We start from the raw sequence: 26,538 nt of genomic DNA, 5'->3' as shown, positions 1-26,538 counted from the left end.
CCTGAAGGAATCTCCGAAGGAACACCTGAGGGGTTCTGCTATGGAAGTTCTGGAGGAATCTCCGAAGAAACTCATGGAGGAATCTCCGAAGGAACCCCTAGAGAAATCTCCGAAGGAACTCATGCTGGAATCTCTGAAGAAACTCCTGAGGGGATCTCTGATGTAACTTCTGGAAGAGTCGCCGAAGGAACTCCTGGAGCAATCTTCTTCTTGCGAGAAGCTCCGAAGAAGCTCCTGCAGGAATCTCCGAAGGAACTCCTACAAGAATCTCCGAAGGAACTCCTGCAAGAATCTCCGAAGGAACTCCTGCAGGAATCTCCGAATGAACTTCTGCAAGAATCTTCATAGAAACTCTTGGATGAACCTCCGAAGGATTCCATGTAGAAATCTCCGAAAGAACTCAAGTAGCAATCTCCGAAGGAACTTGTTGACGGATCTCCGATGAAACTTCTGGAAGAATCTTCATAAGAATCCCTGGAAGAATCGCCGAAAGTGCTCCTGGAGGAATCTCCTAAGGAACACCTGAGGGGATCTCCGATGGAACTTCTGGAGGAATCTCCGGAAGAACTCCTGGAGGAATCTCCGAAGTAACTGCTGCAGGATTCTCCGAAGGAACTCCTGGAGGAATATCCGAAAGAACTCATGTTGGAATCACTGAAGAAACTCCGGAGGGGATCTCCGATGGAACTTCTGGAGGATTCGCCGAAGGAGCTCCTGGAGGAATTTCTGAAAGAGCTGCTGCAGGAATCTCAGAAGAAGCTCCTCGAGGTATCTTTGATGAAACATCTGAGGGGATCTCCGATGGAAGTTCTGGAGGAATCTCCGAAGGAACTCATGTAGGAATCTTCCATAGAACTGATGAAGGAATCTCCGAAGGAACTCCTGGAGGAATCTCAGAAGGATTTTCGTCCTCAGAAGGATTTCCTGGAAAATCTTCCTCCGATGGAACTCTTGCGGGATCTCCGAAAGAACTCCTGAGGGATCTCCGATGGAACTTCTGGAAGAATCTCCGAAGGACTCCTGCAGGAATCTTCCATGGAACTTATGGAGGAACCTCCGAAAGAACTCCTGGATTTTCTTCCTCAGAAGGATCTTCAAGGAATTCGTGGCGGAAACTCCGAAAGAACTCCTGCAGGAATCTCCGAAGGAACTGCTGCAGGATTCTCCGAAGTAACTGCTGTAGGAATCTCCGAAGGAGCTTCTGCAGGAATCTTCCATGGAACTTATTGAGGAATCTCCGAAGGAACTTCTGTAGGGATATCCGAAGGAACTCCTCGAGAAATTTCCGAAGAAACTCCTCGAGGAATCTCCGAAGGAAATCCTCGAGGTATCTTTGAAGGAAATTCTGCACGAATCTCCGAAGGAACTCCTGCAGGAATCTTCGAAGGAACTCCTGGAGGAATCTCCGAAGGAACTCATGTAGGAATCTATCAAGGAACTTCTGAGGGGATCTCCGACGGAACTTCTGGAGGCATCGCCGAAGGAATTCCTCTAGGAATCTCCGAAAGAATTCTTGGAGGAATATCCTAAGGAACTCTTAGAGGAATTTTCGAAGGAACTCCTGGAGGAATCTCTCAAGGAACTCCTGGATGTATCTCAGTACGGATTCCTGTGGGAATCACCGAATTAATTCCTTGGTGCATCTCCGAAATAATTCTTGGAGGAATCTCCGAAGGAACTCCTGAAGGGTTTGCTTCCTCAGAAGGATTTCCTGGAGGAAACTCAGAAGGGTTTTCTGGAGGTATCTCAGACGAATTTCCTGGAAAAATCTTCCAGGAATTCTTTCAAGAAGCTCCGAAGAAACTCCTCCGGGAATCTGCGAATGATCTTCTGCAAGAATCTTCGAAGGAACCATTGGATGAATCTCCGAAGGAATCCATGTATGAATCTACGAAAAAAATCATGTAGGAATCTCTCAAGGAACTTCTGGAGGGGTCTCCGATGAAACTTCTGGAGGAATCTCCATAAGAATCCCTGGACTAATCGCCGAAGGAGCTCCTGGAGGAATCTCTGAAGGAACTGCTGCAGGAATCTTCGAATGAGCTCCTGAAGGAATCTCCTAAGGAACACCTGAGGGGTTCTCCGATAGAAGTTCTGGAGGAATCTCCGAAGGAACTCATGGAGGAATCTCCGAAGAAACTCCTGGAGGAATCTCCGAAGGAACTCATGCTGGAATCTCTGAAGAAACTCCTGAGGGGATCTCTGATGTAACTTCTGGAAGAATCGCCGAAGGAACTCCTGGAGCAATCTTTTAAGGAACTCCTGCGGAAATGTCCGAAGGTACTCCAGCAGGAATCTTCGACCAGGGCCACCTCAATGTCCCGTCCGGAGCAGAAGCCGCCGCCAGTGGTCGTCATCACGCGGAACCGAAGGGGTATTGATCTGGATGGTTCGGACCGGGCGCCATGTTCATCGAGATCCACCAGAGTGCCGAATGGGATACGGTAGGGTAGTCTCACTCCCGTATGGGACTAGGCATCAACAGTTACAGTCCCCAGAGCGAATAGCTAGATCTGTACTACGGTCCCCGGCAGGACCAGTCAGTAGAAACACCCAGCTGGGGCTATAAACCTTTACCACCGCCGTCGGTCATTACCAAACAACCGAAGAGAACGCACTCGTACTATCAGAACGCTGCCACGCTTGAAAGTCTTGCCGAAAAGGTGCACTCGTTCTACCCAAGCGCCAACCAACGCATGTCAGCAGTAACCGGTGTCATCATGTCGCAATCCCACCAAAGGTTTCCACAGAGCGGTTCCGATCAACACCTGCCACAAGTCGAAAACGCAGACCACCAATCACTCGGGAGACACGCACTGTTACGGTCTAGCCTATAATCCGACCTTGTCCAAGCAGCTCCCATTGCCGGCGGCACATTTGACCGCTGACGTTACGAACCTCCTCTGCCATCGCGTACACCGAAATACAGTCCATCGCCACTGGGCTGGGCGCGACTGGATCCCTCCAAAGGAGCTCCATCCGGCGTTAGATTACTCCAGCGATATGGAAGCCACGTGGCCCACCCGGCCATGGTACACACGTGAGCACTCAAACCCTTGGAGGTGGTCCAGAATTGTAACTCAATCCCGCGCGATCGACGCCGTGTAGCTGACCATCTGCAGGGCGAAAACGACGGAAACCTTTCAGCTCCCAAGTACTCACAGCCCAACTGAAGGGATCCTCGAGATCATCACCAGCGTTTGACCGCCAGTCCATCGATCTTTACCTCGGATTAATATCGAGCTTAGCTTGCGACGAGTACCCAGCAGTTCTGCCATCTGTGAACAGCGAGCCTCACGCGACATCCTAAATAAGAAGCGAGTGCATCGGTTCTCTTGTTCCGCTGAAAACATACATGACGTACTTAAGAACACCGAAAACATCTTCAGCAGCTGGTGGTACTTTCATGTATTCACTGCCGGTACGGTCTATATCCTCGCAACATATTGGGCCGTCGTCAATTCGTTCGCCAAGTGTCCGGCGTATGCGACAGCTGCTGAAAATGACTCAAGCTGGTCCGGGTGACGTATCAGGAACGGCAATGGCAGCCCTCACCGGCCATCAGAGCCCGGCACCTACACCGAGCACAAAACAGCCCCGCAGCCACCACCCGATCGACATCAACCCGGCCGAGTATTCTAAGCTCAAGCTAGATAAGACAGGTGAGACGGAACATGTTAACAAATTAGTAACTATGAATTAACTATTTGTTTTGCTTTTCTTCTAACAGTGTTTGACGCAATCGAATATCCGGAATGCTATGGATCCATCTGCTTACCGGTCATGGACTCCGAGCATGTGTGAAACGTATGAAGCGCAGCAACCGATGATCCGACCGGCATTGGATTACTCCAGCGATACAGAAGCTACCATCCGATCGCGGCCCACCCGGCCATGGCAAACACGAAAGCTCGAGACAGCACTCAAACCCTTGGAAGTGGTCCAGAAATTGCCAACTTTAACTCAATCCCGCGCGATCGACCCGGGGCATGTATGGGTCTCCAGAGCCGTGTAGCTGACCGTCTGCAGGACGAAAGCGACGAAATCCTTTCAGCTCCCAAGTACTCACTGCCCATCTGAAGGGAGCCTAGAGATCTTCACCAGCGGTTCACCGCCAGTCCATAGATCTTAAGAACACCGAAAACATCTTCAGCAGCCGGTGGTACCTTCATATACTCACTGCCGGTACGGTCTATGTCCTCGCAACATATTGGGCCGTCGTCAATTCGTTCGCCAAGTGTCCGGCGTATGCGACAGCTGCTAAAAATGACTCAAGCTGGTCCGGGTGACGCACCAGGATCGGCAATAGTAGCCCTCACCGTCCATCAGAGCCCGGCACCTACACCGAGCACAAAACTGATCCGCACCCACAACCCGATCGACATCAACCCGGCCGAGTATACTAAGCTCAAGCTTGATAAGACAGGTAAGACGGAACTTGTTAACAAATTAGTAACTATGAAAAAATTATTTGTTTTGCTTTTCTTCTAACAGTGGTTGACGCAATCGAATGTCCGGAATGCTGTGGATCCATCTGCTTGCCGGTCGTGGACTACGGGCCACGTCGAAACCGTCTCAAGGGCAGCAACCATTGATCCGAGATTTGAATCGACCCGGGTCCCGTATGGGTCTCCGGAGCCGTATCGCTGACCGTCTGCAGGACGAAAACGACGGAAACCTTTCAGCTCCCAAGTACTCACTGCCCATCTGAAGGGAGCCTCGAGATCTTCGCCAGCGTTTGACCGCCAGTCCATCGGTCTTAAGATTCCGAAAACATCTTCAGCAGCCGGTGATACCTTCATATATTCATTGCCGGTACGGTCTATGTTCTCGCAACATATTGGGCCGTCGTCAATTCGTTCGCCAAGTGTCCGGCGTATGCGACAGCTGCTGAAAATGACTCAAGCTGGTCCGGTGGCGCACCAGGATCGGCATTGGCAGCCCTCACCGTCCATCAGAGCCCGGCACCTACACCGAGCACAAAACTGCCCCGCACCCACAACCCGATCGACATCAACCCGGCCGAGTATTCTAAGCTCAAGCTAGATAAGACAGGTGAGACGGAACATGTTAACAAATTAGTTACTATGAATTAATTATTTGTTTTGCTTTTCTTCTAACAGTGATTGACGCAATCGGAATATCCGGAATGCTGTGGATCCATCTGCTTACGGTCATGGACTACGGGCCATGTGTGAAACGTATGAAGCGCAGCAACCGATGAACCGACCGGCGTTGGATTACTCGAGCGATACGGAAGCCATCATCGGATCGTGGCCCACCCGGCCATGGCATACACGAAAGCTCGAGACAGCACTCAAACCCTTGGAGGTGGTCCAGAATTTGCCAACTTTAACTCAATCCCGCGCGTTCGACCCGGGGCATGTATGGGTCTCCAGAGCCGTGTAGCTGACCGTCTGCAGGACGAAAGCGATGAAATCCTTTCAGCTCCCAAGTACTCACTGCCCATCTGAAGAGAGCCTAGAGATCTTCGCCAGCGTTTGGCCGCCAGTCCATGGACCTTAAGAACACCGAAAACATCTTCAGCAGCCGGTGGTACCTTCATATATTCACCGCCGGTACGGTCTATGACCTCGCAACATATTGGGCCGTCGTCAATTCGTTCGCCAAGTGTCCGGCGTATGCGACAGCTGCTGAAAATGACTCAAGCTGGTCCGGGTGGCGCACCAGCATCGGCAATAGCAGCCCTCACCGGCCATCAGAGCCCGGCACCTACATCGAGCACAACATTGCCACGCACCCACTATCCGATCGACATCAACCCGGCCGAGTATTCCAAGCTCAAACTGGATAAGACAGGTGAGACGGAACTTGTTAACAAATTAGTAACTATGAAATAATTATTTGTTTTGCTTTTACAGTGGTTGGCGCAATCGAATATCCGGAATGCTGTGGATCCATCTGCTTGCCGGTCGTGGACTACGGGTTACGCCTGAACCACCTCAAGTGCAGCATCCGATGATCCGAGATTTGTATTGCGTACTGGAATGCGATCGTATCCGGGTTGCTGGATGGATCGTGGGATCCTCAACATCGACACAAGCTGTGTCATAGATGTGCACTTTCACTAACTATTCTCCTGCGGCAACTGCCCGCAAGCTGCACCGGAACGGAACTTGGCCTCGGGACAGCACGGATGTTCTGTCGAAAATTCAAAACGCTGTAAAAATTGTAGGGGTTCCGTACTATTTAGTTGCTAAATATATAATTTTCCATGATCCTTTTCTTTATCGATAACTTATTTACATCCAACTGCCATTCGAGGCAGTTATGTATATGTACTTTACTAGTACATATATATTCTGCCTCCGATGACAGCTGGGTGTAAATAAATCAACATGAAATCCCTTTTAAAACAACCCTAACCGCTGCCTAATCGCCCAAAGCGAAACATATCTAACGTTGATGTAACGTGAGTGTAACAGGTTAGATGGAATTATGCACCAAGCATAAACATACCTAACAAAAGTGTGTCATTCTAGCGTAACTTTAGCCTCACTTTACCCTAACCGTTAGAGAGCATGTTAGTGTAACTATCTCACAGGTTAGGTGCACATTATGCTAAAGTTAGAGTAACCTTCCTTGCTGGGGTAATTCGTCACCCACGAGGGGTATTTTCTTCAAAATGAAGAAGAAGACATGGTGCCCGATTTTCTGATGGCTTTGTACCGGACATTTCGGTCTATGTATTCGTCAATGGTATAATTGTTCTCTCAATGGGAAAATAGCGTACCGGCGTATCGGATTATTATTTATACCAAAATGTTCATACCATTATTTTATTCGTTATTGCAGCTCTGTGAATAATTTGTTTAAGGTTAAGGATTTGAAGAATATAAAAATAATGTATTAACCCTTATGGCAGTGATAACTATATTGCCATCAACAAATGATACGTTTTTCTGATTATTTACAATAGTTTTATTAATTATTCACCTTGCAGAGGGTATATTTGCTACCTAGTAACACTCCAGATGATACTTGGCCAGAAAATAAATTCAAATGTAAATTAAGGAACAGTTTTATACGAATTGAGCATAATTTTAGAGTGGAAGAAGGATTTTTAGTTGTAATTCGTTAAAAAAACCGACAAAAACATATTTTACCCCGTTGATATTTATTATGTTGAATCTCCTGTTATGTAGTGGAAAATTATGTAGAGAAAAATTATTTGCCTTTCTTGTATATTTCTCGGGCACTTATTCAAAAGGACGTATGTGATTTTGTAAACAAAGATTCAAACGTCGATTTGTCCAATCTGATGGCCCTCCCACGCAAACCAGCACCACCAACAGGTAGCCGAAGGCTTCCCCTACCTGTCTGTTGTGATGGTTTGCGTGGGAGTGCTTTCAGATTGGACAAATCGACGTTCTAATCTTTGTTAACAAAATCACATACGTCCTTTTGAATAAGTACCCGAGATTTGGTTTTTGCAGTTTTGGCGAAATCACGGTTTATTCCAAAGGATCCCCTCTTGGGAGGAAAATACAAAAATGTTAGTCAACTCTTGTGCGATTTGATTCTTTGTTTTAAAATAAAATTGGGGCCTTTTATCTCAATAAATTGTCTATTGGATTTTTTACAAAGTGTTTCCATATTTTCTTGTTCTATTACATTTGAATGGCATAATTGATAATTCAAATGTAACACAATCACTGTTATCCAGAACGCCACTTAGAATCAGTATAACAGTTTATCGGGAAACACGGATTGGCATAATTACCGGAAATGTTCCAGAGCGCCAAAATTCCTTCACGGCAATCTACATTGTCGTCGCCATTCATCACAAGCTTCTAATCACATAAGTTTATTGATGGATTAACTGTCATTGTTAAAATAAACAATTAACAGAAGAAAAATCTGATTTCCCCATTCAATTTATATAATAAGAAACAAAATAACACTAATAACAAAATTCAAAAGATAAAATCTGTATAAAATCTGATAAAATATTTATATTTCTGCCTATCAGCTGGCAGTGCGAATTGAAAACAAAACAGATGATAGGGCTTGAGATCTCACTAACACCATCATACTGACTCGATCCCGATTCGTTTTTCGTTCGGTTATTCAGAGTCGGGGTCGGACCTGACCCAGGTTTAAAACCGAAAACGACATAAGAACATGGAGAGTGTTTATCATGGCAAGTGCATACGGTGGGTGAGATTTTCATTGTCTCTGTTGTGCTTAATGACCGTTGCGATTACCTGAAAAGCAACCAGCAGGAAGCCGCAGTATTCTATTTTATCTCGAGATGCATAATACTCCCGGAATTTATCAAGGATTTCTCGCTTAACTTTTCAAAAGGACCTAAGTAACATTTTTTTCATGAATTAATTTGAATAGCAATCAACAGAACAACATGAAAGCTATTGATTGCACTATTCAAATTAATTCATGAAAAAAATGTTACTTAGGAGCTTTTGAAAAGTTAAGCGAGATTTGTCTCAGGGTAAACATTTGATCCGTCGTTGATCGGCCCTCACGAAAACCTGCTTGGTATTCGCCGACGAAGGACTCTTCAAGCGGTCTCAATCTGTTGAACAGAAAACGGGACATAATTTTGTACGCCGAATTAACGAGGGTTATTCCTCGGTAATTGGCGCACTCCAGTCTGTGCCCTTTCTTAAAGAGAGGGCAAATGAGGCCGTCCAACCAGCTAGCGGGCATTTCCTCGTCTTCCCGTATTTTCGACATAATATGGTGCAGAACTTCATAAAGCTGCCCACTGCCATGTTTGAGAAGTTCAGCCGGGAGCTGGTCCTTCCTCGCAGCCTTATTGTTTTTCAGCTCTTTAACAGCTTTTTTAACCTCATCTAGTGTAGGTGACTCCACAGCTTGTCCATCGTAGCTAATATTTCAAGACAAAATTTTCAAAACGACTTATCTGCTTTTGTAAACAAAGATTCAAACGACGATTTGACGAATCTGATAGCTCTCCCACCAACACGCAAGCCACCACCATTAACAGGTAGCGGAAACATTCAGCTACCTATTGATGGTATTAGTTTGCGTGGGAGAGCTATCAGATTCGTCAAATCGTCGTTTGAATCTTTGTTTACAAAAGCAGATAAGTCGTTTTGAAAATTTTGTCTTGATTTATTCTGTTCACCGCGGTGCCACCAAAGTACTCTTTAATGGGTGAAAAAGTACTCATTATGAAGTTAAATAGTTCAACTCATTAAAAGAGTAAACAGCGTTTACTCATTAATGGGTAAAGGCCCTTTACGTCAAATTCAGGGGTGTTTTTTACCCATTATCCAGGGCACTATTTTTGAAAAAAACGGGTATATTTTACTCTTTATTATTTTGAAAAGCTAGTTGAAATTTAGTATAAATCTTATGCAAGCAATTAGGCGATTTATTATTTTTAATGAAAAATCTTTATTATTGCACATGATGAAAACATAATTAACAATAAATTAAATGTAAATGTTCGGGCAAAAGCGCCAATGCTTCTCTTGTTCTTTCTTGTATATATTTATGGTCAATCCTTGATCGAAAGAACTCAGCTAACGGGCGGAGTTTTAGGTATTTCTACCGGAGCAGATAAACTTATTCGGCGTCTCGATGTCCAGAGCAATAGCAGCACCTGCGTCCAGAGCCAATCGCGAAATCTAAGGCATCCCTTAACCGACCACCGTCTACGTCTTCCCGATATCCGGTAGAATACCAATAGTTGCTTCGGGACCAACGCTGGAAGGCTTTCCTTATTGCCGAGAAACGTCTTTGTCTTCCCTATCAGCGAAATACCACAAGCTGCACCAAGAACTACTGCATTTATGCCGGTTGTCGGAATTAGGGCTTGTTGAAGGCTACTTTATTGTTTGCGGATAACATTATAGATCCCTGGGCTGCAATAGACAAAATTTATAAGATATTTACCAAAAATAAATAGAAGAATTGTTACCTCCTCCGCCATCAGCATCTTCGAATGTTTGTTCATTATTATTTCAACTTGATTTTCACTCAATAATGAGTAAAAACATGGAACTTGATAATGGGCACTAAATACACATTACACTGTGCCAACAAAGTACTCTTTAATGGGTAAAATAGTACCCATTATGAAGTTAAATAGTTCAACTCATTAAAAGAGTAAACAGCGTTTACTCATTAATGAGTAAACCACTCATACGTCAAATTAGCGAGTAGTTTTTACCCATTACCCGCGGAAAGTTTTGCAGGAAAATGTGTAAAAATTACTCTTTATTATTTAAAAAAAGCATTCGCTGACATAATAAAATGTATAATTTAATAATTGAGCGGTGGACATGGTTATTCGCAAAGTTTTTATTCCAAATAAAACATATATGCACACTATAAATATAAATGAAATATGCCGTATCGTACAAGAATAATTATTGTGTTTTCCAGCTTTTGATCAAAACTTTGCCATCCCGTTGTACCCTTCTAGTGGATATATATATATAGTCTTCCGCGGATACACACAAACAGACCGGTTCCTTCGATAGCTTCGTTAGTTCTTATGAACATGCTGAGTTCCATTCTTTCCGGAACATCCGAGCCGGCGTAGTTGCAACCGAAGATCCGACTTTTATGGCGGCACCCTGAGTTTATGGCCATCTGCTTCCTTTTTGTTTTCCGGTGACGATGTCCGCATGAGCTGTTAGCAAATAGTTTGAATTTAATTTCATTATAAATGCTTAATTAAAATGAAAGTAATACTCACAACAAAATCTCTCGAGATTCTTTTTGCTGCCATTGTATCTGTCAACAATGTGATCAAGTTGATTTTCACCCATTAATGGGTAGTAACTTTAAACTTTGAAATGGAGGAAAAATACACATTATCAAAAAAATAAAAGTACCCATTATTTTGACAGTTTCATATATCAGTAAATAATGGGTCCTTTTCACTCTTTAATGGGTATTGTCGATTCACAGTGTATCCTAAAAAAAGAATTACCCATTATTTTGACAGTTTCATACATACAAAAATAATGGGTGTATTTTACTCTTTAAAGAGTATTGTCAGGTTTACAGTGCGATGCACCGTCACCTCCTCCATTCAACAAAGTCTCGAAGTGTTGCTTCCACCTGGCAGCCACTTCAGTTTTATCTGTCAGCAAATTCCCTCGTTGGTCGTTGCACATGACTTTAATGCGACTATAGAACCGAATTAATGTCATTTTTAACGGCTCAGTGGTTAATTGCTCGGTTAATTGGGTAGTGTGCGTGTGCCACACGATTAATCGTCACTCTATTCGCTGAATTTGTATCTAACGTAAATTTTAAACGACCCCTTGTCTGGAAATAAGAGCTAACTTTGCTCTCGTATTTAATTATAACGGGCGGGATATATTTTTGGTGCTCGCAGCTCTTGCACTAATTTTATCATGCATGCTCATATGTCAAATTTTGATCTTCGTTCGGCTCGCACGGTTTGGGGGTCTGGGCCACTGAGTCTATCGTACAAACCTGAGCATAGTCAGTTGTGTATTTTATTTAAAGGCGTGTGCGAAAAAAAGAACTTGGCTGAGCTAAAGTGGAGTCGTCTAGAACCCGGAAGCGATGCTCTGTTAGTTGTGCTTGTTGGTAGATTCCTGTAGCAAAGTGTTCCTAAGCAAAATATCGTTCCAAGTGAAAGTAAACTTCCTCGTCGAGAAAATGTTCAAGTTGATTACATCACGTACCACTCAGCAAATAATTAGGAAGAGTCTGGCCAAAACCTGTTTGATGGATGCTGTTGGAGCTAGCAGCAACCGTGCCATCAGCAATATAATCACGTTCCAACAAATGCGTCTGATCCAGAGCGTCTCCAGAAGTTTGTCCACATCCCAGCCGAAGCTGCAAAACGAAGAGTAAGTGCATACTCTTTTCTGTGTTGCAATCGACATTGCATTGTTTACCACCGCTTCTGCTCGCTATACCTATGCGGCTGTTGTCGGAGGCACTTGGAGCACGAAAAGACCCAGGAAGAGGTTAGTGCTTACACGGTTTTTGGGTCGACGTCGCTTATGTGTTAGCGAGCGTGGAAATGAGTTACGAAATTTCGGTACCGAGCTTTTTGCTTCGAAGATGGAAAGAGTTTATATGTGGTGGAGTTTAGTTTTGATCACGTAGGTGATCGCTAAAATTTACGTAAATTGCTATTCGTTTGACATTTTGCCAATGAAAAAGATGGAACGGAGATCGCCATAACATACGTATATGTATCTTCTTATCACGAAATCTTCAAGTATGGCATATCACTGATTGCGAGAACGGTAACTCCTCTTTATCAGTTCAAATGTTATTCGCCTTCAAGGTTGCCGTATAATTCACAAATATTGGAATGGAGGCGAAGTGGTTAGTAAATAACACCTCGCGAAGTATATACCTATTTGATAATGGCTTTTATTTGGATATCTGTAGCAGAATGTAATTTCTTTATCGTTTGGTTGACAATTGAACAATCATAGGTCGTAAATAATAAATGCCAGTAGATTATCGTACTCAATAAGATTACAATTACAAAATAAAAAAAATGCATCTAACCCATTGAGGGATATTAGGAAAAAGAGGGGCAATGTGAGCTACCCTTTAATTTGACTATTGGCAATTTTTATGATTGTCCTGTGAAAATCGCAATCAGTTCTGGGATACAAATATACTTAAAAATGTTTATTTTTGATATATATGCAAAATTGATTGCTTTTTACGAGACGCACGATACTAGTCACTAGATACTATTTAGTGACTTTAGACGGTACTGGGTATCAAATCTAAATCTAAGATACGAAGGATTTTGTATGTTAACCCTTTATAAGGCAGACGAATCTAAACAATGAATTGACAAAAACAACAATAGGACACAATGTTGACATGGTATTAAACTCAAATGTATGTTTGTTATACATTAAACAGTTCAAAAATATTGAAAATTGGTGGCAATATAGTTGCCACTGCCCGGAAAGCGGGACAACATTGGTGGCAATATAGTTGCCACTGCCCGGTAAGCGGGAAAACAGGCAACAACAAAAATAAATAAAAGATTTAAAAAAAAAAATAGGTTTTACGTAAAACCAGTCAAATCAAGGCACGTTACATTTTTTTTTGTGAAGAGTCCTAGTCGGAAAACGCATTATAAGTGAAAAAAAAATGTTTTGGCCTTTTTTCTTAAGGGAAAAACACAATTTCGTCAAAAATCCAATAATCTAACACAGGAGATAAAAAAAATAATAAATAATACCAACAATATATCTTTGTGGTTTTTTTAACGAATTATAACTGAAAATCCTTCTTCTACTCGAAACTTACGATCTGTTCGTAAAAAAACTGTTCTCAAATTGACATTTTTATTTTTTTAGACTCAAATTCATCTGGGGTGTTACTAGGAAGCAAATAAAGCCACCACTTGTTAATAAATAGAAAAAAATATAATTTGTTGGTGGCAATATAGTTGCCACTGCCTTATAAAGGGTTAAAAGGGTTATTTATTTATTACCAGACTAAGAACGGAGTGGCCTGTGCTGCACATAAAAGTCTTCTCCATTCAGCTCGGTCATGCACTTTGCCAACCACGCAGTCTGCGGAAGGTCCGCAAATCGTCCTTCACCTGATCGATGCACCTTGCCCGCTGTGCACCTCGCCTTTAGTTCCCGTCGTATCGTTGTCGAGAACCATTTTCACCGGATTACTGTCCGACATTCTGGCTACGTGTGAACGATGGATGGTTCTCCCAACAGCTGATGCAACTCGTGGTTCAGTCGCCTCCTCCACGTACCGTCCACCATCTGCACCCCACCATAGATGGTACGTCACATTTTCCTTTCGAGCATCGTCCAGGTCTCGTGTCCGTAGAGGACTACCGGTCTAATTGATAGAGTCATGCAGGTGGACGGAAATGAAACACGTCTTGTTCCAGTGAGTTAAGAACAGAGAATGAAAATTTTATTTATTTAACACAACAAGGTAACTATGTTACACCGCTCTACGGCAATGTTGCTATGTTGCTACGATGTACATTATGTTGCTCTTCAACACTCCTCCTCAACATTGACTAATCGTACACCAATTGCTTCTCTTAGTTGCTTTAGTTTAACTGCTCCTAAAGGTTTTGTTAGAAGGTCTGCCTCCATTTTGTCCGTTGGTTAACTATTTCCTTCTTCACAAGGTCCTTGACAAAGCAGTATTTTGTATCAATATGTTGTGATTTTCGTGTAATTCTGTCTGCAATAGTAAGAGCTATGCAGCTTTGGTTATCTTCATTTACACGCACGGGTAACTTCAACGGTTCGCCTAGATCTTCCATCAGCTGTCGCATCCATTGCAATTCCTGAAGACATTCTGCAAGTGTGATGTATTCCGCCTCAGTACTTGACAATGAAACACTTGTCTGTTTGCTACATCGCCAATGAACAAGTCCACCTCCGAGCTTAAATATGTATCCAGTGTTTGATTTACGGTCTCCGACTTCTCCGGCCCAATCTGCGTCTACGTAACACTCCATTTTATATGATGGCCCTCCGCCTAAATACAGTTCGTGTTCTGCAGTGCCCTTGAGATTTCGAAGTATTCTTTTTGCTTCATTCTAATCGGCTGTGGTTGGTTTAGATACTCGCCTTCCAAGAATAGATGTTGCGATTGCTACGTCAGGCCTAGTATTGACAGCGATATACAACAAACACCCATTACCCAATCACGTTCTGGTACTCTTCTTGATTTTCAAGTATATTCTCCTCCTTTTGTTGTAGAAAGCTGGTTGTCATGGGAATTTTCGAGGGCTTGCAATTCTCCATTCGGAAACGGGACAAAATTTTTGAAATATAGCCTTTTTGATTCAATGTGTATCTTCCTTCTCTCTTTTTAACCTGTATTGTATTCCAAGAAAAAAAAAGTAAATCTCCAAGCGCTGTTACTTTAAATTCTCCTTGAAATGCTGCTACCAAGGCTTGATACTCAGCTTCGCTTTGAACCACAATTACAATGTCATCTACGTATATGAGAAGGTACATCTTGGTAATCTTCGTTCGTCTAACGTATAGGCAGGGATCCACAGTTGAGCTACGAAATCCCATTTTTTTTTTAAATCCATCAATCTTGTGGTTTCATACTCTTGCCGCTTGTTTGAGTCCATATATGTTGCGTCGTAGTTTGCACATCTTACTTGTATCATCAATCTTGAAACCTGGAGGTTGTTTCATGTAGATCTCCTCCTGCAACTTTCCATACAGGTATGCCGTTTTGATGTCTACATGACGCACCAGCATCCGATCCCTACTAGCCAGTGTTAAAACAGCTCGAAAAGTTGCTTGCTTTATTACAGGAGCGAATACAAGATCATAGTCCGTGCCAAATTTTTGAGAAAAACCTTGAACTACCAGCTTGGCTTTATATCTTGCTATTTGACCAGTCTCGTCCAGCTTTCGCTTATATACCCTTTCGCTTATATTTGCAACCTATGGCTTTGCGTCCTGGAGGTAGTTTGGTGATCTCCCAAGTTCCGTTCTCTTGGTGTGATATCATCTCTTCTTTCATTGCAGCTTTCCACTCTTCTTGTTCAGAACAGGATACTGCTTCTGTAAAAGTTTTAGGTTCTGCCTGATGAACTGCTATGCTAATTGACTCCGTATATCTTCCAGGTGGTACTCCAATATTCATTCGAGTGGATCGGCGTACTGTAACAGGTTCAATACATTGTTCTTCATTTGCATGATGATCCACATTGCTCATTTCGTTAGGTTCATTTGTTACTTCTCCGCCTTCGGCCTCGTAAAATTGCACTGAATCATCCAATTCATCACGTATCTCATTACCTAGTTCGACATCTACTTCATCTAGCAATCGTACTTGAACTTCTCCATCAGTATTGATCGATTCGTCAGTGAATTCAGTAGGTTCCTTTATCGCTTCATCATTATTTTCAAGGAACTTCACATCCCGGCTAATTGAAATTTCTCCTGAAGTAGTGTTGAGTAATCTATACGCCTTGCTTTCATTTGCATATCCAACAAACGTCAGCTTGATGGCTTTGGGTTCGAACTTCTTGCGCTTTTGTTGAGGCTTCCACATGTATGCCTGACATCCAAAAACTTTGAGATGGCTGAAATCAGGTTTCCTGCCAAACCAGGTTTCAAAGGGTGTAACGTCAATTGCTTTCGTAGCCAGCCTATTTTGCAAATATGCAGCCGTATTCACAGCTTCCGCCCAAAACCTTCTTGGCAGCCCAGCGTCTAAAAGCATGCAAAGTTCCATTTCGTTCAAGCTTCTATTTTTTCGTTCTGCCACACCATTTTGTTGAGGGGCATATCCAGCCGTGTATTCTGCCTTAATACCTTCTTCAGCGTAGAATTGCCTAAGTTTGTGGCTTATATACTCGCCACCTCTATCCGATCGGATGATCTTCGGTTTTTTATGGAACTGATTCTCAACAACTTCGGACTTTTCTTTCAGAAAATATACAATTGTGTAGCGGCTGTGGTCGTCGATCATGGTTAGATAGTATCTGCATCCACCTGAAGTTTTCGTCATTGGGCCACTCACATCAGTGTGTACGATATCCAAAACATCCTTTGTAGTCTTCACAGCAACCGATGGAAACGCCGGCCTTGCCATCTTCCCTTCGATACATGATTCACATGGCATTCGTATTCCGCACCCAGCAAACACAAGATCGTATATCATAGTGAATAAGAGTATAAAGTGGAGGCCATATACGTACACTTTGAATGCAGTCAAATGGGGGAATGCGCCTATATCGCCTCCACCTTGTACACTTATTCGCTAACATATGCGATTTTGTGTTGGCTGGGCAATTTCTCACTTTCATACCAGATACCAAGTTTTTTTCGATCGATTTCTGCAAGAACATCCGGATCTCTGTGTCCAAGTCGCCGGTGCCACAAATGTTGACAATCCTTATTATGCTGACGATTTCCTATCAACTTGGATCGCGCTTCATCCACCGTGTTTAACCGGTACAAACCAATGATTCGATCTGCTGTCGCGATTTCTTCCCCTTTAAAAAACATACTGCACTTTTCAGCATCAAATACTCCACGCAGTGGCGTAGCCACGGGGGGGATTTGGACATAACCCCCCCCCCCCCCCAAGAGACGAAATTTTTAGAAGAACATTTTTTTTGCTAGGAAAGAAATGTTCAGAAAACCCCCCCAAACCAATTTTCTGGCTACGCCACTGACTGCACGTACACCTTTTTTCGCCAGTTTGGTCACAGAAATAAGATTTCCTTCAAGTTCCGGTGCGTAGATAACTTCTGTCCAAGGATGTTATCAATCATTTAGTAATCTGCGTTCGATCATTTAGTAGATTGTAAGTAACTCATTCCAGACTCGAGTGCGACTTCCCACTTGGCAAGCGATGAAGAACTATTTCAGCGATTGGATAGATCAGCACGACCTGTGATTTCTTCTGCCGATGGAAAACTGATTCGTACCGCCGGAATGGTTGATTGTTTGATTCAATGCATGAATAACAGAGGTGAAGTAATTAAAGTCACGTTGACAGAAGCAAGGATGTTATCGATCATTTAGTAATCTGCATTCGATCATTTAGTAGTTTTCCAATAACTCATTCCAGAGGCTAAATTTCAAAATGTGTTGTATGGTGGGCTTTTAGTGCGAAGGTTTTTTCACAACTTTTCTTAACACGTCGATGTTCGAATTCCACTGCTAAAAGCGTTACGTTACTAAATGATAACAAAATATGCAATCATTTTGTCTAAGTTACTGCTATTAGCGCTATAGCACCGTTACTAGTGAAATTCAAACTACGAACTGTTAGGCAGAGTTGTAGATAAACCTTTGCACTGAAAGTCCACCATACAACACATTTTGAAATTTAGCCTCTGGAATGAGTTATTGGAAAACTACTAAATGATCGAATGCAGATTACTAAATGATCGATAACATCCTTGCTTCTGTCAACGTGACTTTAATTACTTCACCTCTGTTATTCATGCATTGAATCAAACAATCAACCATTCCGGCGGTACGAATCAGTTTTCCATCGGCAGAAGAAATCACAGGTCGTGCTGATCTATCCAATCGCTGAAATAGTTCTTCATCGCTTGCCAAGTGGGAAGTCGCACTCGAGTCCACTATCCAGGATTTCGTTGGATTACCACAGTTCCGGACCATAAAAGTAAAGGCTTTGCTGCGATCGTTTTCTCGAACCGTTTTTGCTTTTTCTTTCTGATACTTTTTCTTATGTTTTTCATTTGAATGTTGCTCCGCAAGAAACGCTTTGCATTCTTTCTTCCGGTGACCTTGCATTCCACAAAAGTAGCAGGATATTGATGTTAGCTGCTTACCTCTACCCGCGATCTTCAAGGCTTGTTCTTCTATTCCTCCTCTCTGTTTCGACTGCTTTTCGGCTTCATAAATTAGTTTAATTTTCACCATTTCTAGTTTGAGATCGTCTTCGTTGCGAGCTTCTAAAGCTGTCGTCAGAGGATTGAATGAATCTGGAAGTCCTCGAAGAATTAAGGCGACCTTGAGACATTCTTGCATTTTGAATCCAGAGCTCTCCAATCGCGCGTAATTCTTCAGAATATCTTCTAAATACATTTCCATGCTTTCTCCAACTCGATAGTTCTGATTCGTAATTTGCTTCAAGAGAGTTACCTTCTGTCCCAGCGATGCTCTATTGTGGTGTTCCTTCAATGTAGTCTATGTCGATTTTTGCCGTCGTTTTATGTTGGATAATGCTATACTGGCTTTCTTCCAAAGTTAAATGAATTGTTGCCAGTGCCTTTTCATCGCCATTGGTCCACGTTTCGGTTACTTCAGCCGGTGCTGTCCCTGGGTCGACATATTTCCATAATTGTTCCCGTCTCAGCAGCGCTTAAACCGCAAACGACCACGACTGGTAAGTTGGAACTGTTGAGTTTTGGAATTCTTCCCCACTCCATCAAAATGTAACAACTGCTTCGCTTTTAAAATTTCTCGCTTTCTATAATACTCCAGTATCCGCCTCACTACTTTGAGCCCATAACCTGACAGAGTTATGCAGATGGACGGAAATGAAACACGTCTTGTTTCAGTGAGTTAAGAACAGAGAATGAAAATTTTATTTATTTAACACAACAAGGTAACTATGTTACACCGCTCTACGGCAATGTTGCTACGATGTACATTATGTTGCTTTTCAACACTAATGAGCGTTTTGTAGATAGTCAGTTTGGTACGGCGGCGAACTCTATTCGATCGGAGCGTCTTGCGGAGTCCAAAGTACGTACGATTTCCAGCTACTATGCGTCTCCGAATTTCTCTGCTGGTATCATTTTCGGCAGTCACCAGTGAGCCCAAGTACACAAATTCTTCTACCACCTCGATTTCGTCACCACCGATGCAAACTCGCGGTGGGTGGCTCACATTGTCTTCTCTTGAACCTCTTCCTATCATGTACTTCGTCTTCGACGTGTTGATGACTAGTACGATTCGCTTGGCTTCCCTCTTCAGTCTGATGTAGGCTTCCTCCATCTTCTCAAAGTTACGTGCCATAATATCTATGTCGTCGGCGAAGCCAAATAGCTGGACGGACTTATTGAAAATTGTACCACTCGTGTTAATCCCTGCTCTTCGTATTACCCGTTCCAAAGCGATGTTGAATAGCAGACACGAAAGACCATCACCTTGCCGTAACCCTCTGCGGGTTTCGAAGGGACTCGAGAATGCCCCTGAAACTCGAACTACGCACATCACCCGATCCATCGTCGCTTTGATCAACCGTGTCCGTTTATCCGGAAATCCGTGTTCGTGCATTAGCTGCCATAGCTGGTCCCGATCGATTGGATCATATGCGGCTTTGAAGTCGATGAATAGATGATGTGTGGGCACGTTGTATTCGCGGCATTTCTGCAGTACCTGGCGAATGGCGAACACCTGGTCTGTGGTGGAGCGTTCGCCCATAAAACCCGCTTGGTACTGCCCCACGAACTCCCTTGCAATTGGCGCTAGTCGACGGCATAAAATTTGGGAGAGTACCTTGTAGGCGGCGTTCAGCAATGTGATTGCGCGGTTGTTGCTACAATCCAGCTTATCGCCCTTTTTGTAGATGGGACACAAGACACCTTCCATCCATTCCTGCGGCAAAACTTCCTCCTCCCAAATCTTGGTAATGACCCAGCGCAGCGCTCTAGCCAGTGCCTCACCACCGTGTTTATACAGCTTTCCTGGTAGTTGGTCAACCCCAGGGGCTTTGTTGTTCTTCAGCAGGCCAATCTCCTCCTGGATTTCTTGGAGATCCGGAGCCGGTAGAATTATGTCCTGCGCGCGTTCCCTCTGGTCCATCACCATACCGCCATCTTCGTCTGCCACATCGCCATTCAGGTGCTCTTCGTAGTGCTGCCGCCACCTTTGGATCACCTCACGCTCGTTTGTAAGAAGGTTCCCGTTCAGGTTCTTACACATATCAGGCTGTGACACGTTGCGCCGTCTCTTCACGGTCTCGATCTTCCTGCTGACGCTTTTTCCTTCGGAAAATCGAGTTTTGTCTGTTCCGCGCCTGTTTATATCGTGCCTCGTTCGCCCTCGTGCAGTGTTGCAACAATCTCGCCCATGCTGCATTCTTCTCTTCTACTAACTGCTCACATTCTTCGTCATACCAGTCGTTTCTCTGATCCGGGGGCACCGTGCCAAGTGCAGCGGTAGCGGTGCTACCAATGGCGGCTCGAACATCTCTCCAGCCATCTTTAAGAGACGCTGCGCCTAGCTGCTCTTCCGTTGGGAGTGCCACTTCCAGCTGTTGCGCGTATTCTTGGGCTAGTCTATCGTCTTGAAGCCGCCTAATGTTAAGCCGCGGCGTCCGACTTCGACGCGTGTTGTACACCGTGGAGAGTTTTGACGCAGGCATACTGCAACGAGGTAGTGGTCGGATTCAATATTCGCAGGAATTGTCCTCGAAACCGCGTTCAGATGTGACATCCCTCTTTGTACACGGAAAAAAATGCATACCCACAATCATGAATAAAAAATCATGAAATCATGAATCATGCCAGTTCATGAAATCATGATTATACAGTAGACGTTCGATAACTGCAAGTCATTTAACTGCAATGCTTTTTAACTGCAATTCGATGGTTGCAACAGTTTTGCAGTTATCGGACCGCTAAACTTCAAACTGATGTCAGACCTACTGACAGCTGCATTGTGCTGCACATTTAGATGCACTTTTATTGCATCTGACGTCGATTGACAACCGTTTGACGTCTAGAATGCGTTGCAGTTATCGAACGGCTACTGTAATTCATGATTTGAGGAACATTATTCATGGTACTACGCAATCTTCAATAGTCGACAAAATACATAACCGGTTATACTACGAACACTCTCTTCCCAAGAAGTGAGAACGGCTGGAAGGTAGCACGCCGGACTCTCACTCGGTGTACTTGAGTTCAAAACCCCTGTTGAACTTTTTTTTTTATTTTTCGATCTCAACAACCAAATCGTAACGCATTGGTTGCGTTACGTGAAAATAAATCATGAAATCATGATTTATATTCATGGTGTATTTTCATAAAATGGTCTATTTCGCCGTGCGTCCTGTTTACGCAACTCGTCACATTGAGCATGAGCATGAGCATTATGACCGCACAATTCGTAGTTGCTACTCCGTGATTGACTGAACTTGCGAAATTGTACAGAGAACACTATGAATGGGGCTTGGGATTAGCTACCCATTCTCAATGTACACGTTTCCGGAGCTCAAATATTTAAAGTCAATAACGGCGCCAGCCACGTCCTTTCGGTCCTATAGGAATGGAAGGAACTGACTACTAGAGACCAAGTATACCTCTGCATCTCTACGATTGTCTTGGGATAGGATATCGTTTCAGTTACAAAGGATAATTTATCTGGATTCACTTTGGTAAGCGATGCGATCTATGAGATGGGAAATAACACTAATACGAGTTAAAAGTTAAAACATGCACGCCTATGAAAACTGAGGAGATTCGCGTTTTGGACGACCACACGGAAGCGCAGCACTCTGTACTCACTTGCTCGATGGCTACAGCAAACTATTGAAGAACGCGCTTTTTTCGACCGCGCGCGACATGCGCATGAGTCACCGAACACAAGATAGATATTTTATTTTATCTCCCGACGACTAAAACACGCACTGCACTTACTTGTTCGATGGCTACTCTTTTTACCGGCCGCGCAATGCAGAACACAATATTTCGGTCCGAAACAAGAGAAATCACGCACTGAAATCCGTCCTGTAATAATCTAAAATGTCAAACTTTCTACCAAAGCGCCAGCTGAACGCAAGTATGCAGAAGAACATGCATTAAAAGACTCTTCGTAACATGCGCCTAAACACGATTCAAACGGAAATCTTGAGGTTTTACAGCCAAAGTTTGATTGTAATTGATATACTGGGTAAAATCAGCAGTGATTCAAATCGTTCGGGGCTGTCAGTTTGAATATGAATCTGAAACATTCATTTTCCCAGCAGCTGTGCTAGATTCATTTTTATACCAGTCAAATGTCAAAAAAATAAAACTGGTATAACGCTCCGTTCTATTTTCTGCAGATTTGAACCACGATTGAATCACGAGATTCAAATATTTTCCAATTGTTTTGGTGTATGAATGCGTCATTTTATCTACGGATCAATCCACTTTGCAATTACGGCGCCTTTCTTGGTGCCAACATGATGATTTCATTTAATTGAAAATTTGAAAAACATGCGGGGGAGACCAGCGAGTTTGTTCTATTTGGCTCCAGATTTAAACTAGAATAGTGGTCGAAAATTTGGAATGAAACTGAATCACTCCTGATTTCCCTATGATCCCATATCAGTCCCATCTTTGCTGGATTTCCTATTCATATGGGACAAATATGCGATCTTGGGCAGTACAGTACATGGATAGACCATTAATTACCAACTTTCGGGTTGTATTTCAATGCTATTGATAAGATTGCGAAACAATGTAAATTTTTGGTTTAATCTATGTCAGTTAAGTAAATAAATGCATTTATATGAATGTGAATGGATGTAGTTAGCCATTTTTAAATCGGGAGAAACTTGAGTCTGTCCAAAATATATGCATTTTCCATGTCCAAATAATATATTTGATGTCCAAAAAGTAAATATTTCAGTTCACAGGATATCACAGTTTTACCTAGTCAAAGTAATTTACTCAAAAATTGGACACTGGAGACACAAGACGGGTAAGCGGGTGGCACCGCCCCCTGCTGGTCGAAATGCCGCCGGAGGAAGCAGTTCCAGATGACAATCAAGTCAGAGAGCGGGTAGAACTGCTCTCTACTTTGATTGTCGTTCGGAGGTAGCGGCAATCGCTCCGATTAGGAGCGGTGGTTGAATCGGTCACGACAGTTTCCAATTGTTTTATTCTCTTCAATCTCGATATATTTTCTAATGAATGTCCTGTGCTTGTCCAAGTGACATCATGTATCCTAGTCATCAAGTTTTCGATTAGGTGTATCGAACATTTCCGCTGTCAATAATTTCACCTCATTCAGATCCCCATCAATTATCGACAGGACTATGTCATCAGCAAATCCAACGCTCAAGACTCCTTTGGGCAGCCGTGACCCTGATCGACCTTGGCCCGATGATTGTTTCAAAAGCCAGGACTCCGTTTTGCTCTCCAAAATGCTGCATAAGTACGTTAGCGCTGTTAGACGCGTTCTTAACATCGATCGTTACCACAGCACTGTACCGACCACTTCCTCTATTTTGCTTGGAGGACATCTCGGTGCTTTGAAAGACGACTCGAATTATGTCGATATACTCTTCCGGACTCCAGTAAAAAACAAACAAAAATCCCCTATCTTGTCTTTTACCTAGGTATATGGCAATTTCTCTCCGCTTAAGATAAGTAATCTAATCGGCGTTTTCGCTTTAAAAAAATGCTGCATCATCCACAAACAATCTTCCATACTTGGTCATTCAAGATTATTGATATTTCTCATTTGTTCGATAATCAATGGACTCTTTGTTAGATGATAAGTGAATCAGTAAGAGCCCACGAAGCAACCCACTGATAGCTGATAAGATTAAAACATTATAATTTTCGCACTGCTTTGATAAATTTCAGGAAATTAGCGCAAACATTTGTTGATCCAACTATGTAGTGGAAATATTGCCTTTCTCTGTATTCAGCTAAGACAATCTGAACATCGATTAATTATTTGTGTATAGATGTTGTACGCAATAAAAGTCTATTCCCTAATTACGTTACGCTAGTTTTAGTCATTTTTGATACACCACAATCGTATGTGGAAGATAAAAATATATTTATGTAGCGTGACGTTCTAGCAGATTGCCTGCCTCTATATAATTCTCAATGTTCATACCATTGTCGCTCACATTTAATCGTGTTTCATTTTTTTTCCTCCCTCAGGGTTGAGGTCACATTTGTGCGAGCCAGTGGAGACCGGATAAAAGCCAAGGGCAAGGTCGGCGATTCGCTGCTCGATGTGATCGTCAACAATCAGATCGACCTGGAGGGCTTCGGGGCGTGTGAGGGCACGTTGACCTGTTCCACTTGCCATCTGATCTTCTCGCAGGCCGATTACGATGCACTGCCGGAGAAACCGGGCGATGAGGAGCTGGACATGCTGGACCTGGCCTACGAGCTGACCGATACTTCCCGGCTCGGGTGTCAGATCGTGCTGTCGAAGGAAATGCAGGGATTGGAAGTGCGGGTGCCTGCCACTATCAACGACGCAAGAAGTTAACACACCGTCGAGCGGAACGACGCACTAAATGTTACCGGATGCATATACGTTTCTTTTGTTATGGCAATAGTTCCCGTTTACTTGATAGATGTTTTTCCTTTTTTATGTTAAAATAAAAGTACACCATTCAATGGATAGCGAAGCGCAATTTAATTTTATAGGAATCGATTCAAACGAAATGCAAGATCATCTTGGTTGGATAGACAAGATATAATCTGGCAAGCAAACAGTCCAAGTAAACACAGTGCGGAAGCAAATAATTTTAATTGTTTATGAAACAGAAATGTGTTTTAAATAAATGGGTAAATGTTATAATTGCATTTAATTTATCTAACGGAAGACTCTTCAAATTCAAATGGTTCGGGTTTTGCTAGCTCAAACGAGAAAGCCATTAATTTAATTTTATTATTGGAATGAACAATTGGTCGGGGTTCAGCGAAGCCGCACCAAGCGCCTTTTTGACTGACTCGTGTTATTTTGATCGTAGAAGGAAAGGAAATGAATTCATATCAATTAATCAATACCTACGTTTTTTTTGTGGGATATCCACAATTATAGCGTGCAAGTATTATATCCGATACGATTTGTTATCAATTGGATCTGATACACTAAATCTTGTGCAAGCAAATGGGTAGGGGCAATATGAACATACGGGGCAATATGAACCACCCTCAATTTGAGCTTACTGACAAGTTTTATCATCTCAAGGTTATATGATCTTCAAGAGAATGCTCCACATAAGCCTCAACGTGGAAACCGCATTAAAATGCAATTGAAACATGGGAATACACTTGAAAATGTAATTTTTGCTACATAGCCAGCATTATCATAAGATTTGAAGTTCATAAATAAGGTTTTGACACAAAACTGATTAAAATGCAGGCTAAAAATGCACCACAATCAAAAGATCTGTTATAATTGAATATTGTGCACACATGTTTGTGCTGATACAAATCTGAATTTATCATAAAACTTTTTTTTTCCAATCCACTCTCTATAGGGCAATACGGACATACCGTCAAACGGGGTGACTTGCAACACTTTTCAAGTTTCTCTCTCAATAATTCTGAATTAAAAGGATTTATTCATTCTATTAGTACATGATCCTTTTAATGTGCCCTAATATTAGTGACTAGACATATAATCAGACATATAACAATAATTAAAATATGAAAATAATATCAAAATGATGGGTGTTGCAAGCCACCCCTACTGCGGGGTGACTTGCAACACTTCATCGAACTCAATCATAACATGTTTTAGAACAACTTAATCATAGTGATTTTTCATCCTGGATCATTCTGTCAATGCAGGGGCCTTACTTGAGGGATCTCCCTTCACTCATTCCGATTTTTTTTACGATTTCAACGGATCGATTGATATTTTTAAGTCATTGGTTTGAAAGTGTTTTATGTCGGTTTAAGAATGGTGTGCACCATCACCATTCCCTGGATAGTTGTTTTTAAAACGGTTTTCCCTTTCTTTCCCCACCATCCAAATTACCACGATTATGTTAAGATCATTATTCTGAAAAGGCATTTCCGCAGCAAGCAGTAAAACATCCACAAGTGTTGGATCTTCTGGGGATTCAACACTGTTTGACCACCGTAAGTCTTAGTTTTACTGTTTTCTGTATTGAGATAATGTTAAATTGTTGTTAGAGGTTGTTAGGGACAAATCGTACCACCAAGCAGCTTCCCGGATAAACAATTTGTTTATTAACTTCTACCGCTGCCTTAATCAAAGTTTTCTTTGAAAAATTAGCATACATGCACATAACATATAGGCATCTTTGCTGTGAAATGTGGTCCTTCCATGATTTTGAAACGCTAGCGAACCT

The 26,538-nt window shown here is 42.7% G+C and overlaps 1 protein-coding gene and 1 pseudogene across 1 annotated transcript; both read left to right on the top strand.

Moving 5' to 3' along the window:
- The first annotated feature begins 777 nt into the window (after positions 1-777).
- On the top strand, positions 778-6,239 carry LOC134204702 (rho GTPase-activating protein 100F-like; annotated as a pseudogene).
- Positions 6,240-11,407: 5,168 nt separating this feature from the next.
- Positions 11,408-24,833, top strand: LOC134204704 (adrenodoxin-like protein 2, mitochondrial). The gene is made up of 2 exons (XM_062679483.1): positions 11,408-11,846; positions 24,362-24,833. The coding sequence occupies exons 1-2, from the start codon at positions 11,653-11,655 to the stop codon at positions 24,696-24,698; spliced, it is 531 nt and encodes a 176-aa protein (XP_062535467.1). The 5' UTR covers positions 11,408-11,652; the 3' UTR covers positions 24,699-24,833.
- The last annotated feature ends 1,705 nt before the right edge of the window (positions 24,834-26,538 follow it).

The sequence above is a fragment of the Armigeres subalbatus genome, unplaced genomic scaffold (genome assembly GCF_024139115.2).
Source record: "Armigeres subalbatus isolate Guangzhou_Male unplaced genomic scaffold, GZ_Asu_2 Contig836, whole genome shotgun sequence".
Taxonomy (NCBI): Eukaryota; Metazoa; Arthropoda; class Insecta; order Diptera; family Culicidae; genus Armigeres; species Armigeres subalbatus.
Note: the sequence above shows the minus strand (reverse complement) of the source record. Positions and strands in the feature narration are given on the sequence as shown.